At 40.9% G+C, this 12,866-nt stretch overlaps 1 protein-coding gene across 3 annotated transcripts in view; it reads right to left on the reverse strand.

Moving 5' to 3' along the window:
- Window positions 1-12,866, reverse strand: part of WRAP73 (WD repeat containing, antisense to TP73) — a 341,996-nt gene that overhangs the window by 17,372 nt on the left and 311,758 nt on the right. For all 3 annotated transcript variants that reach the window (XM_069239949.1, XM_069239947.1, XM_069239946.1), the window contains one exon: window positions 11,670-11,861. In XM_069239949.1, the coding sequence (XP_069096050.1) occupies window positions 11,670-11,861 (192 nt within the window). The remainder of the gene's footprint in view (window positions 1-11,669; window positions 11,862-12,866) is intronic.

The raw sequence follows: 12,866 nt of genomic DNA on the forward strand, positions 1-12,866 counted from the left end.
CTGTGGTGGGACCGCCAAACTCCTAACGAGGCCCTTAGTGTAAAGCATTTAACTATACCAAACAATGAAATAGGAAAGCAACACACCATTTTTATACAAATAGATTATATTTTTATGAATTTCTAGAGTCCAGGATGAGCAAAATCCAGGAAAGGGTTCAGGAGATATGAATATTCAAATACTTTAGCACTTTTATTTTCAAGTGCAAACAAGCATTGCTCAACCAAAAAGTTGGAAACTAAAACCCTTCTAATGCCAAAAGAGTGGACAGCATGCATGCAGGCGCTGAAGAATAGAGGAAAAATTAAAATGTAGTCAGATTAATATGAACATTTGAAACTACTTTCAGAAGGGATGGGTTCTCATTACGCCTGTTAGTGTGGAAAATAGTAAATGGTTCCACTGCTGCTAATGACTGCAGTTCATTTACTCTCCTGGCTGAAGTAATAGCTATCAAGAAAACTATTTTCCATGGCAAATGCTACAAAGTAGATTTGTGTATAGGATGGAAAAGTGAACCCATTAGCATGGAAAACACTTTATTTAAATCTCAAGGTGTAGAATTATGTCTAATTGGAGGAAAGGTTTTTCAGGCCTTCTAAAAATCTTTGATGAGTAGGACTTTGAAAAGAATATAATTGGCTTGGAGACATCCTGTATGCTGTGATGGTTGGCGGATAAACTTTTATTGATGAAAATTGAAGCTTAGTTTGAGCTAAGTGCAGTAAATAAGTGAGAATCACATCTTCTTGACATTCTACCTGGTTGTTTTCTTCCTGCTGACACGAAATACAGAATGTTTATACTTCACGGCATAATATGTCCTTGTTGAGGAACGTTTTACCTCCTTCAGAAACTCCATACAGACTGGTAGTAAATGTAGGTGTCCAGATTGTCTGATCTCGGGAGCCATGCAGACAAATTCAGTGGTGCAAAGATGGAACGTCGGATTTGACAGCGGAGTCTCTCGCAGGTCCAGTCTGGAGAGCAGCCTCTTGTGTGGTTTTATGGACATACGTTATAAGTCTGGGTACCATCAATGCCTTGGCTAATCTGGAGCCACTGGTGTCATTTTCGAAGGGAACCCTTGAAGATTCAGTATCACTGTTGGTATTAATAGGATCCTTGGAAAAGTGTACAGTAATAGACTTGAGCATTCGATCAAAAAGGCATTCTCTAGAGATCCCTGTTCTGGAATTCTGGATGTGAAGTCTCTGCATTTTTTTTCTACTGTTGCAAAGAGGTCTAATGAAGGTGTTCCCCATTCTTTGAAAATATCTTTTAGAACCTCAGTTTCCAATACACATTTGTGAGACTCTTTGTACTATCTGATGTGAAAGTCTACCTGAATGTTATTTTTTACTGGGATGTGAATTGTCACGTTTTGATTGTTGGAAAGAGTTCATTGCTAGTTTGACTGAGTGAACTATCAACGACAAGAGGTCTGTAGTATGTACCTCCTTGTGTTTAAGTAAAGCATGGTGGTGGTATCTGTATCTGAATGGGTGATGGTACATGTATAGGTACGATGAATGATGTAAGAGCAAGATGTACAGCTGAAGTACGCTGAGCTGAGGTGTACAGCTGAGCAGAGGTACGATTTTTTACTTTTTTTACTACTGTCCTTGAACTGTTAGATCTTTAGGGGAACTCCCTGTCAAGGAAGCATTCATTATTAATACTTGAGAAAGAAGTTGTTTCTGAAATGGATTTCGTACAAGCAAATTCTGATTTTTGCACCACCATGTGACAGATTGTCTTGCCGATATAGTCAATTTGCCTTCCCAACAGCTTTCTCTTTGACTCCATTGGTCTTCTAAGCATTGCTGAAGACACTGCATATTCAACCTTGTATTTGGGACAATGTATATGTAAGATACCATTGTTCCTAGAAGCGAGGATATCTTTCTTGCAGTCAGTCGAAGGATTGATCTGATATGAATTAGTCGGAGCAAGATGAAACTATCCTCCAAAGGATACAACCATACCCTCATAGTGTCTACCACTGCCCCTCTGAACTGTTGTTGATATTAATTTGTGGTTGCTATCTGTAGATTGAATTTGTTAACCAGTCTCATTGTTATCAGGTAGTCAATTTTTACTTTCTCTTAATTGTGAGCTTCCAGATGGCAGGCTTCTAAATAAGGATTCAAGATGTTTTCTTTTCTTATTAAAGGAGCCGTTACTAAAGCCATGCCTTTTAAAAACATGAGGAGCAGATTCTAGGCCTAAAGGCACTACAATGAACTGATAATGTTTGTTTCCTACTAGAAAAAGGAAGACATTTGATGTGGGACGAGCCATAAGGCTGTGGACATATGCCCCTTTTATCTCTAGAGTGCACATCTACTCTTTTCCCCTTTGATGCAGGTAAATTTGATGAAGGGTTAATATTTAAGTTTTTTCTCTTTTGATAAATTTGTTTGATATCTAGTTTAGGCCTGAATTTTAATTTTGGTCCCTTTTTCATTGTGAGAAAATGTTTGGAAAACACTACTAGAGCTTTTTGGCCCAATGGAACTGGTTCTATAGTTCCTTTCTTTAACAGGACAGAAGTTTCTTTCCAGGGTGTTTTGAAGTTGTTTTTGGTGGGATCGGAGGACAAACTGTTTAGAAACATGGGAAATCAGCACTACAATATTTAACACCAATTTGTCTTTTGTAATTGAATATCTGCCATATGCAACAATACCGCTCCCACCACTGGAGCAGGGGAGGTGTATTTTAAGTTGTCACTGCCTTGTGCCAAAAGATTGCCTTCCACAAGAACATGGCAATTTCATCTGTGTTGTTCTAAGTTTAGAGTTCAGAGGTTAAGAGTTGGCACCTCTGGACCAGAGGATGCTGTTATTGCTGCTTCTATTGTTGACTGAAAGACCAGTGAGGGTTTTGAATCCTATGCTAATAAAACCTGAAATCTATGTACCTGCACTGTGGTTGAAAGAATTTCTTCCATTCCTCGAGATCTACTGCTTTTAATGTCTCTGCATCATTTTCCATCTTCAACATTTCTTCCCCTTTGTGCTAACCAATCAGATTTCCAGAAAGTGGCAGATTCATATTCTTTAGTAGAGCTTCTGATTTAAGTTTTGTTAGACATAACCATGATCTTAAGGATATGCTAAGGCAATATTTGGTTGCTATCTATTATGTCAAATCAGCCGAAACACTAATTAATTGGCTGGCTACCAATGCGTTTTCTTGAAACACTTTAATATAATCCGGTTGACTGGATTTTTGGTAAGCTGTTAATAAAGAAGCACACTCCTACACAAATTTCCCATTGGTAGTGGCAAAGGAAAGCAGTAGCACATACATTTTTAATGTGCAAAGCAGCTGCCCCGCATATCTTTCGTCCAACCGCATCAATGCAGTTAACTTCACGCTCTGGAGGAGCTGCTGTCTCTGGAGCTGATGCAAGTCTTTTCCTCACAGACGTCACTAAAATTGAGTCCAGCTTGGGTTCGGATTTTTATTTTTATTTTAAATCAGGGTAACGTTGAGGTGCTTTATATTTCATTAGTAACCTTAACGTTACTGCTTTAACTGTCGCAACATTTTCCTCCACTATCTCAAGTAGACAAGGTACTAATGGCAAAAAAAGAGGCTTTGGAACCGTTTCATTTTCCAAGGCCCTGAGAATTACTGAAACAGTTGGCTGGAGAGCCTCAAGGGCGATATTTAAGGTAGTAGGCCCTATTACTGCAATCTCTTGAAAATTAGAAAGGTCATCAATGGGAGAGGCTCTAGATTGAGATGCCACTGATCAAGTTGAAGTACAAGATGTAAACTTGTCTGATGTTACAGAGAGTGTGGTAGATCTTGAGGAAGGTCTGGGTCTTTTTTTATCTCTGGAATATGTCATGGAGAGGGAGAAGGAGTTTGTTCCCTCTTCTTTAGTGGGAACACTGATATTGGTCTTAACACCATTGGAGATAATTTTAAGGGCTGCAGTAATATCTCCAGAGGATCTTCAAAAGGTATGATGGGCATTACTGTCCAAAATGGCAAAGGAGGATGATGATGATGATGATCTGGTGCAATTGCATGGAAGACAGTGGCTTTGACAATGGTTATAGTCTCTTTTTAGGCATGGTTGTAAAAAAAAAAAAAAGGAGGTAGAGAATCATGACGTAAGCATACTCTGGTTTTCCAGTGATGCTAGTAGCATTGAACTTAAAAAAGGTGCAGATTGTAACAAGGCAACAGGCAGAAACGGAGATCCTGACATATCTGTGATTTTTTGTATCCATGACATTGATGGAGATCTAGGTCTATGGCCTGTGTTCTTCGATAGCGAAAGCATCCGTTCATGGTTCTTTTCTCACGCTGGATGATGCCTGTGTCGACGTCAATTGACTGCAGTTCTTCGGTGGCAATATTACCCTCTCTCATAGTGCTGTTTAAGTGTCATCGGGCACTCTTTTGGAGGCGAACGGGTCTGGGCTGATGCTCTCTATGTCAACGTTGATATCTTAGATGTCAAAATGGAATGACATTGAAAGCAATACTGTTGATGTCTTGATGATGTAAACTTTTCATGACATCTAACTTTTTAGGAGGCTTTGTCACCAACAAGCTGTTTTCCAAATAGGGCGTTAGTAGATTATCTTTCTAGTCTTTCTTTCCTGCTCCTCCACAGCCCTCATAGCTTCCATGATCCCCCTTAGTCAGATACCTCCTCTGTCCTTGAGAGTGCATTTATACATTGTTTTACATATGTCAGTCTTTTACTATGTGATCTTTTGGCAGAGAAACCACATAGATCTTGTGGGGTATGGCACCACTACCTTTTTTGCCACAGGAAGGGCACTTTTCAAAAAGAGAAGGCATTTAGAAGGACTTCTCACCAGAACCTGACATATTTTAATGTTAAAAAGTTACAGAACATGCTCTGAAGGTCTTCACATGAGACAGAATAAATGACTGGATCTCTGAGGTAACTGCCAGTAGGGTACACCATGGGTAAAGAAGATTCAGATTCTTAAAGGGACAACACTCTTTTTTTCCTGTTACAATGGGGCATGACTGGGTTCATTCTCTTTCTTTTATTCATGCAATTTCACCTTTTGGCACATGTAGTCCTGCAATGCAGGCTTGAAATTAGTACTAAGGGTCTTTATTGTCATCATAAAATTTAGTCCGCAAAAAAGCCATAAAAGTATAACATAACTGCATATTTTATAAAACCAACAGCAATGCCATGCAAGTGGTAAAGTGAGAGGGTTTATAAATTCACAATAGCGAGCCTGTCGCATAGAAATGAAAGTTCACATAGTCCGATACATACTTTAGTTATGAGCAAAATAAAAAATAAAAAAACAATGAGCATAGTAAACATCCATAACTGTTGCTGACTGCTAGGGCCTCATGAATAAAATGAATCACAGTAAAAACGAAATTCCGGGGACTGAAGGTGTTGTAAGTATATTAAACCTAACTTGTCATTTCTGGGGTTGCTTTCTTGATTTCAGTTGACTGGAATCAAAAAATGATCAGCCTCAAAATCAACCTTAACATCACCTGCCTTAATCACTCAATCTTTGGAATTACAACCGGAATCGGAAAACCCTACAAATTATGATCTCCAGACATCAGCTTCACCACCCCGGATGATTAGGATGTAGTAGGGTGGAAGGTAGCATGTAAAAGTAACCCAATGGGAATTTAACAAGATATTTCAAACGTTGTAAAGGTTTTTACCAATATTATTTTTTTGAAATTTATAACCACGCAATCCTCGAAGGAGTGGTTTTGGCTTGTGGCCAACCCATTCAAGCCTTCTCATGGTTAAGTATAACCTTAAACAGATCATTTTACCAGCAAGCTTGTCTTCTCAACCAGTGCACCACTTTGTGCTTGCGGTCTCACGAGTCTTCTTTCTGGTTAGAGGTCAAGGGCGGTACAGCCTCTAAAATAATAATATAAGCCATGCATTCTGGGGCAGTTTTAAGGGAAAGCCCCTATTCTCATAGCCCGTCCTCAAATTACCTATGCTTCACTGCATGGGGGAGGGTATATTTAATCCCCTTAGGCATTGAAGAAGGAATAGTTTCTTACAAGTAATCCCATTTCTCTATTAGTGTAATCTCCATTGAAGTCATAAGCACTGAATACTCCCGCCCACGTTCGGGGTCCCGGAGCACTTTTCATAGTATATCTTCTTAAGTGTTGATGTTCGCCTTTCCTCAGGAAGGCCTGCAGAGTCACTTAAGAGAAAAACAATATAGCCTATAGGAACAGGCTATAATGGCCCAGTTTTTCAGATTGTACTTAAAAAGGGGGCCAATAAAATCATGTATGTGTATAATTTACTGCTCATATTATGTAGTAGCTTAAATATCTTTCACAAACCCTTTTTTGGTAAACGTAAATAAATGAGGGATAGCAGGACACTGTAGCCCCGTAGGCTGTCACTATGTAAGTAAGTTTTAAAAAGTCAGTGCCTTAAAGAACCCAGGGACTACCAGTATCCCATCATGCCCAGCAGGTGGCAGTTGCTTCAGTTCTTTTTGAAGAGATGCATGATTGATTGGTAGGTCCCATAATTGCCTCTGTCATCTCCATTGGGGAGGGTTGCTTATGATTTCAATGGAGATTCCCCTAAGAGAGAACTGGGATTACAGATAAGAAACCATTCCTTCTCTCTTAGGTGATCTCCATTGATAGTCATAAGCACTGAATAGAGTAGCAATCCCAACCCCACCAAGAGCAGTGGAAAAGAGAGGAATGACTAAGCTAGCCATTTAAGAGAATACATTTCTGAGGGAGGCCTGTCCTACTTGAGTATCAGTTCTAGCATCTGAGTCCAAGCAGTGGTGTTTGCAGACTATGAACATATCTCCATGTAACTGCCTTGCAAATTTCGGCAGTAGGGACATTTCTCATTAATGCAGCAGTAGCCACTATGCCCCTAGTAGAATAAGCCTTCGGTCTAACTGATAAGTTTTGTTGGCTTTTGGTAGTATAACAGGATGCAGGACACTATCCACTGGCAGATGGATTGCTTGGAAGTGGCTAAACCTGTATGGACCGGGGCCATTATTGATAATCAATTGGTCTGATCTACATATGTCATGTGTTTTTCCCTAGATACAACTTCAAGTCCTTCCTTAAATCTAGAGACTGAAGGGTTCTTTCAGCTGGGGTGACAGAATGTTGGTAATGAAATCATCAGATTGATGTGGAAATGCGAAATAACCTTCGGGAGGAATTTCAGGCGAGTCCTCATGACAACTTTGTAAGAATGAAAGACTGTTCGTAGGGAATATAGTTTGTGAGAAAATAATGCTTGGATCTCGCTAACCCTACGCGCTGAGGAACGTGGTTTGACATGAGAGATGTTGCAAGGATGCTTGTAAATGGGTCTGAAAGTGTCCTGCGTGAGTCGTGAAAGGACTATGTCGAGTTCCCAGGGAGTGGAAGGACGCCTAATGGGAGGGCAAACCTTCATCAACCCATCCGTAAAATTCTTGTCCACGGGGATTTTGAAAAAAAGAAGTTTGTGAATGACATTTTCTGTAGGAAGAAAGGGCTGCCGAGTGAACTTTTACTGAAGAGAATTGCAAGCCATATCTGCTAAATATAGTAAGTATGGGAAAATGGTATCTTCCTGGCAAGTTGTAGGGTCCACGTTCTTGGAAGAACACCAAATGCAATATCTCTTCCACTTGAAGGAATATGCAGAATGGGTTGAACCCAATTACCTCCCTTGAGGATGTCCATGCAGTCTTGTGGCAGGTTCAAGTGTCCATACGGCACTAGCTCAGAACCATGCAGCCAAACACAAGGAGGAGCCTGTGGTAAACCACCTGGCTTCCGAATTAGTTAGCAGGTCTGGTCTTCTTGGCAGCTTCAAATGTGGCCGCACTGACCAGTGAAGAAAGTCCGTTAACAACCACTGACGTGGCCACTCCGGCACTTTTAGGATCATCCTGGCTCTTGAGTGAAACAGCTTGATGAGGACTGACGCGATCAAGGGAATTGGCAGAAAGGTGTAGAGAAATCTGCCAGACCAGACGAGCCATAGGGCATTCCCCAATGTCCCTGATTGGAACTATCTTGAGGTGCATTTTCTGCATTTTTTGTTTTCCATTATGATGAAGAAGTCGATCTTTGGAGCACCGCACATGTTGAAGATATTTTGTACAATGTCGTTGTGCAAGATTCATTCGTGATTTTCTTGCAGAACTCTGCTGAGAGTGTCTGCTTGAACATTTTGCACACCTGGAACGTGAGTTGCTGTGATCCTCAGGTCCCTGGCTTTGAGCCATTTCCAGATTCTTTGGCCTCAGGTACCTGGCTATGAGCCTCTTCCCAATTGTTTGGACCTCATGGGATAAGGTTCTGGAACTCGTTCCCCCTGCTTGTTGAGGTAGTACATGGTGGTTATATTGTTCGTCTGAACAAGCAGGAACTGGGTCTTGAGTGTTGGGTGAAAGGCTTTTAGTGCTAGATAAACTTCCTGGAGCTCTTAGAGATTGATATGGTAGGTCATCTCTCTCAGAGAGCATATGCCCTGAATTTTGAGGTGATCCATGTGGGCTCCCACCCTAGTAGTGGTGTATCTGTCACTATGGTCTGAGAGGGAACCTGTTGATGAAATGGCATCCATTGAAGCAGGTTGGCTGGAGAACACCACTATTTCAGGGACAGTTTTGCATGAAGGGATAGTTTGATCCTGGCCTTCCAGTTGCCTGTTAGCTGATCCCACTAATCCTAGACACATTCCTGGAGAGGGTGCATGTGAAGGCGAGGATTCGACACAGGAGGCCATCGAGCTGCGGAGAGATGACACTGCCCTCACCGTGGGATGAGAAACTTTCATGAAAGAGTGACACGCCAGACGGATCGATTACCAGCTCTCCTCAGAAGGGCACACACTTGCCTGAATGGTGTCAACTGAAGTCCCAAAATATTACAAGGTCTGAATAGAGATAGATTTTGACTTGCTGTGGTTGATATGAAGCCCCAACAGTCGAAGGAGATCACATGTCCAGTTATATTTACCCTGGGCTTCCTGAGAAGTGGACACATTGATCAGCCAATTGTCTAGGTATGGGTAGGCTAAGATTTGATGTTTTCTGAGGTGGGCAGAGACTACTGCCATGCACTCCGAGAGTGTTCTGGTTGCTGACTTGAAGCCAAATGGAAGTACTTGGTACTAATAGTGATCTTGCCCCATGACGGACCTCAAGAATTTGCAATATTTCTAGGAGATTGGTACACAAAAGTATGCATCTTGATGGTCTATGGAGCCAAGCCAGACTCTCTCTTCTAACGGTGGATAAATCTGATGTAACACCAGCATCTGAAGCTTTTCTCACCCAATCCATTTGTTGTTGACTTTCAGGTCAAGAATGGGTCTGAATTCGTTATTGCCTGCGTTCATCACCAGAAAATACCTGGAATAAATGCCTGTTCCCCCCCCACCGCCTGTTTTTGTAGCAGGATGTTGTCTTCCTACCGCAGCAACTGCAGACAGCAATTGGACGGTTTTGGAACCTGTGAATCTGAAACAGTACCCACTTCTAACAATATTCAGAACCTGGGCACCTTGAGTGATTTTTTTGCCACTGTGCCAGTAAATGAGAGATGCTGTCCCTACCAGAGTGGGTAACGGAAGAGAGGGAAGATTCATGGCTTGGAGCCCGATGTCTGTTTACCCCCTTGAGCAGGCTGTTGGGTGGATCTTCCATTAGTCTGCTTTCCTTGCTGTTGCTGGTAACAGTGTTAGTATTATGGTTTCTGGCGACCTTGATATTATGGAGGGGTTTGAACCCTCTGATGGTAAAAGTTGTGCTGGTAGGGTTTGAAGGATCTTCTTTGTCTTTTGTCTTTTCTGGACCGACCGCCTTAAGATTAAGAATATCTATTTCTGCTTCCATGCAAGCATTTCATCGTCCATATGGCTGCCAAAAAGGGTGGACCCTGAGATTAAGAGGTTAAAGTATTCTTTGTTGAGACTCCGGTTTGAGAGTTCTTAAATGAAGCAAAGAAGGCCTTCATAAGGCTATGCCATGGGAGTATTTGTGCGCCGCTAGCAAGGAAGATTCCGCTGCTACAAGGATGACCTGGGTGGACACCATCAAGCCCTCTTTGACAATCTCCATAAAGTCTTCCCACTTGTCTGGGTGAAAATGATTGGCATGCTCAGTCGCAGCTGGCGAGTTCAAAAAGTGGCAGGGCGGGACAAAAAAAAAAAAAGAAAACAAAAAAAAAAAAAACTTAACTGGACGTCGCTGCCGCTCTCCGCTGCTCTGCGGCCAATCATGATGCTGCTCAAAGCAGCGTTATGACTGGCTGGAGCACCCTGGCTGGGCGCTCCAACACAGACTGGGAGCTTAGGCTGACTCTTTCCATTGGGGACTGTTTCTCCTGTCTCAGATATCCAGGGTTCCACAGCTTGACGTTGGCTAGGACAAGGATGATGTTGGATTCGATCCCCATGGTGATGCATTTTTTATTTTAAATTATCTAGCTTTGCTGAGTGCATGCATAAATATTTCTATATATTCACTGCATACATATCCATTGTTGATGTATTGCACTTTTTCTGCTTATTATTATTAAACTGCTGTGATTATATTACTATCTGCACGTTTTACTTGATGCAAGTTTATTGCTCACATTAATATTTTTGTATGCCCTCGTTTGAGACCTGGGAAGTGCCATAATAAATTCATTACTCAGACTAAGAGTGCTGCATTCTTTGTGTTCTTTAGCCTTGTTCCCTCTTAGTTTGAAGTTAAGCAGAACAGCGGGTGGGGAAATGAACAATTTCATGTGCATTCAGCATGCATGCTTTTTTTGTTACAGACAAAAAAAGAACCTTTACTTGCTGATTTTTAAATACATTTTTACAGACAAATATTTTTACATTCATAAGATTAAAAGTCCAAACAGCACATTTGTGCCTGTGGACTAGCCTAATAGATATGACTAATAATAAACATACCTTAATGGAGAATCATGTTCTTCGTACATGCCTTAATGAGCGGCGATATCGATGGGCATTGAACAAATGCCTACACTCCCCTGGCATCTTGAAAATAGTGTCTATTTTATACACTCCTGTTAACCGCCTTTTCCAATATGAACTCAACTGCCCCTTCAAGTTTTATCAAGACCTGACTCTTCATCTCATTGAAATTTCCTGCATGCAGCATTTAAGAAAACATGAATGCATTTTCGAGCACAAACATTTGGGACAAAATCAAACGCCACTTCTCTATAGGTCTTTGGATCTGGAGACAGAAGTTAACAAAACTCTGTAGGAAAGCACAAATCCAACTGAACTATTCAACAAAATGATGCAGTCCACTGCAATCTCCATGTACAATCACCAGCATTCCACCAGGAGTCAAGCTCTTTCACAATATTCCTAATTGGTAATAGGATGCAACAGACTCGGCCTTTGTAAAGAAAAGCCTTAAAGGTACAGTATTAGGATTTAGTTCAATAGTGGAATTTATTTCAAAACATTCAGGAGATTAGAATGCAGATGTAACATTGACAATGATAAAATTCTAAGCAGTGCTTTTTCATGAGAAGGAAAACTGTTTTATACTATCTGCATTAATGCTTTCAGTGATTATAAGAGGAATCATTTGTAAATTCATCCCTACTTGTTATCTTACAATTAGTTTTAAGTTAGCAACTTATCTTACCTTCCATTGGCACTTGAACAGACACGCAGCCAGTTGGAGACCAGATATACACTTTGCTATTCCCAGTACAAATTGCAAGCCTAGGTTGAAGGGGGTCCCACTGAAAAGAACGGACAGCTGACACATGCTCCAAGACCACAAACAATTTCATCTTCTGAGTGTCCCAGACCCAGATGGAAAAGGGGATGTTATCTAAGGGAAAGATCAGAATTAATCTATGTTAGATGCGGAAACGTAGAAAGTTTGTGTGACGAGGACCTCCGAGTTTTAAACCAGTGACCGTAATTGATTTACTAAATTATCCACATTCCTAGATGACAAATAATTGAACTACTTGACAAATGTTCTTGAATGAAAAACAAAGTAGCAGGGACCTTTTACAGTCAGTGTTTCTCACAGCTTTATCTTGAAATCAACATTGGTGAATTTACGAGTTTTATTGTCACACCACATGGTCCAATTTCTACATTTTACAGATTCAGCAATGCCAATCGGTTTTAAAACATTGCTTAATGGGAGTTGGAAACTGGTTCCTTTTCAATAAATATAGTACTCTCACCCCAAATACTCTCCATGATTACCATTATTATAAGGTCAAAATGCTTCCTAAAGCTGTCCAATTCAAGGACAGGCGACCCATGTCCATCTCAGGGACCTAGACAATCACCTAACGCCAACATCAAATATTTTTCACGCAGCGGTCTGAAGAAGAAATGCAGCCAAAGTGCAGTCCAAAATGAAAGGTCTGCAGTGTTATTGGAGTCTTTGGGTTTAAAGCATATGAGGAACTAATTAAGTTTCTCATACTTATTCAATCGTGTTGGTCTTTCCTATGCAACAACAGTGAGAAACAGTCACTAAGTTAGGAGACGGTGCACGTTTTTGACAAGCTTTAGATGTATTGGCTGAAAAGAACAGCTCACTGCAAATAAGAGGAACGTGTGCAGAGTTGACGTTCCAGACTCAGGCAGGTGCACAAGAAACGTCCTTGTTATTCACAACAGGGGGGTCAAATGCAGGTTGGTGACAGACAAATGCATCGAAGATTCACAAAATAATCATTAGGCACATACATGATTTTCATGTAAATCCACCCCAATTTACAAGCATATTCAGAAGACATTTAGAAGACAGACGGAAGTGAGAACAAAGCACCAAAATTAGAGATTTGTTTTGCTCCATAAAATGGCAAACCAT

This window comes from Pleurodeles waltl, chromosome 6 (genome assembly GCF_031143425.1).
Source record: "Pleurodeles waltl isolate 20211129_DDA chromosome 6, aPleWal1.hap1.20221129, whole genome shotgun sequence".
Classification (NCBI taxonomy): Eukaryota; Metazoa; Chordata; class Amphibia; order Caudata; family Salamandridae; genus Pleurodeles; species Pleurodeles waltl.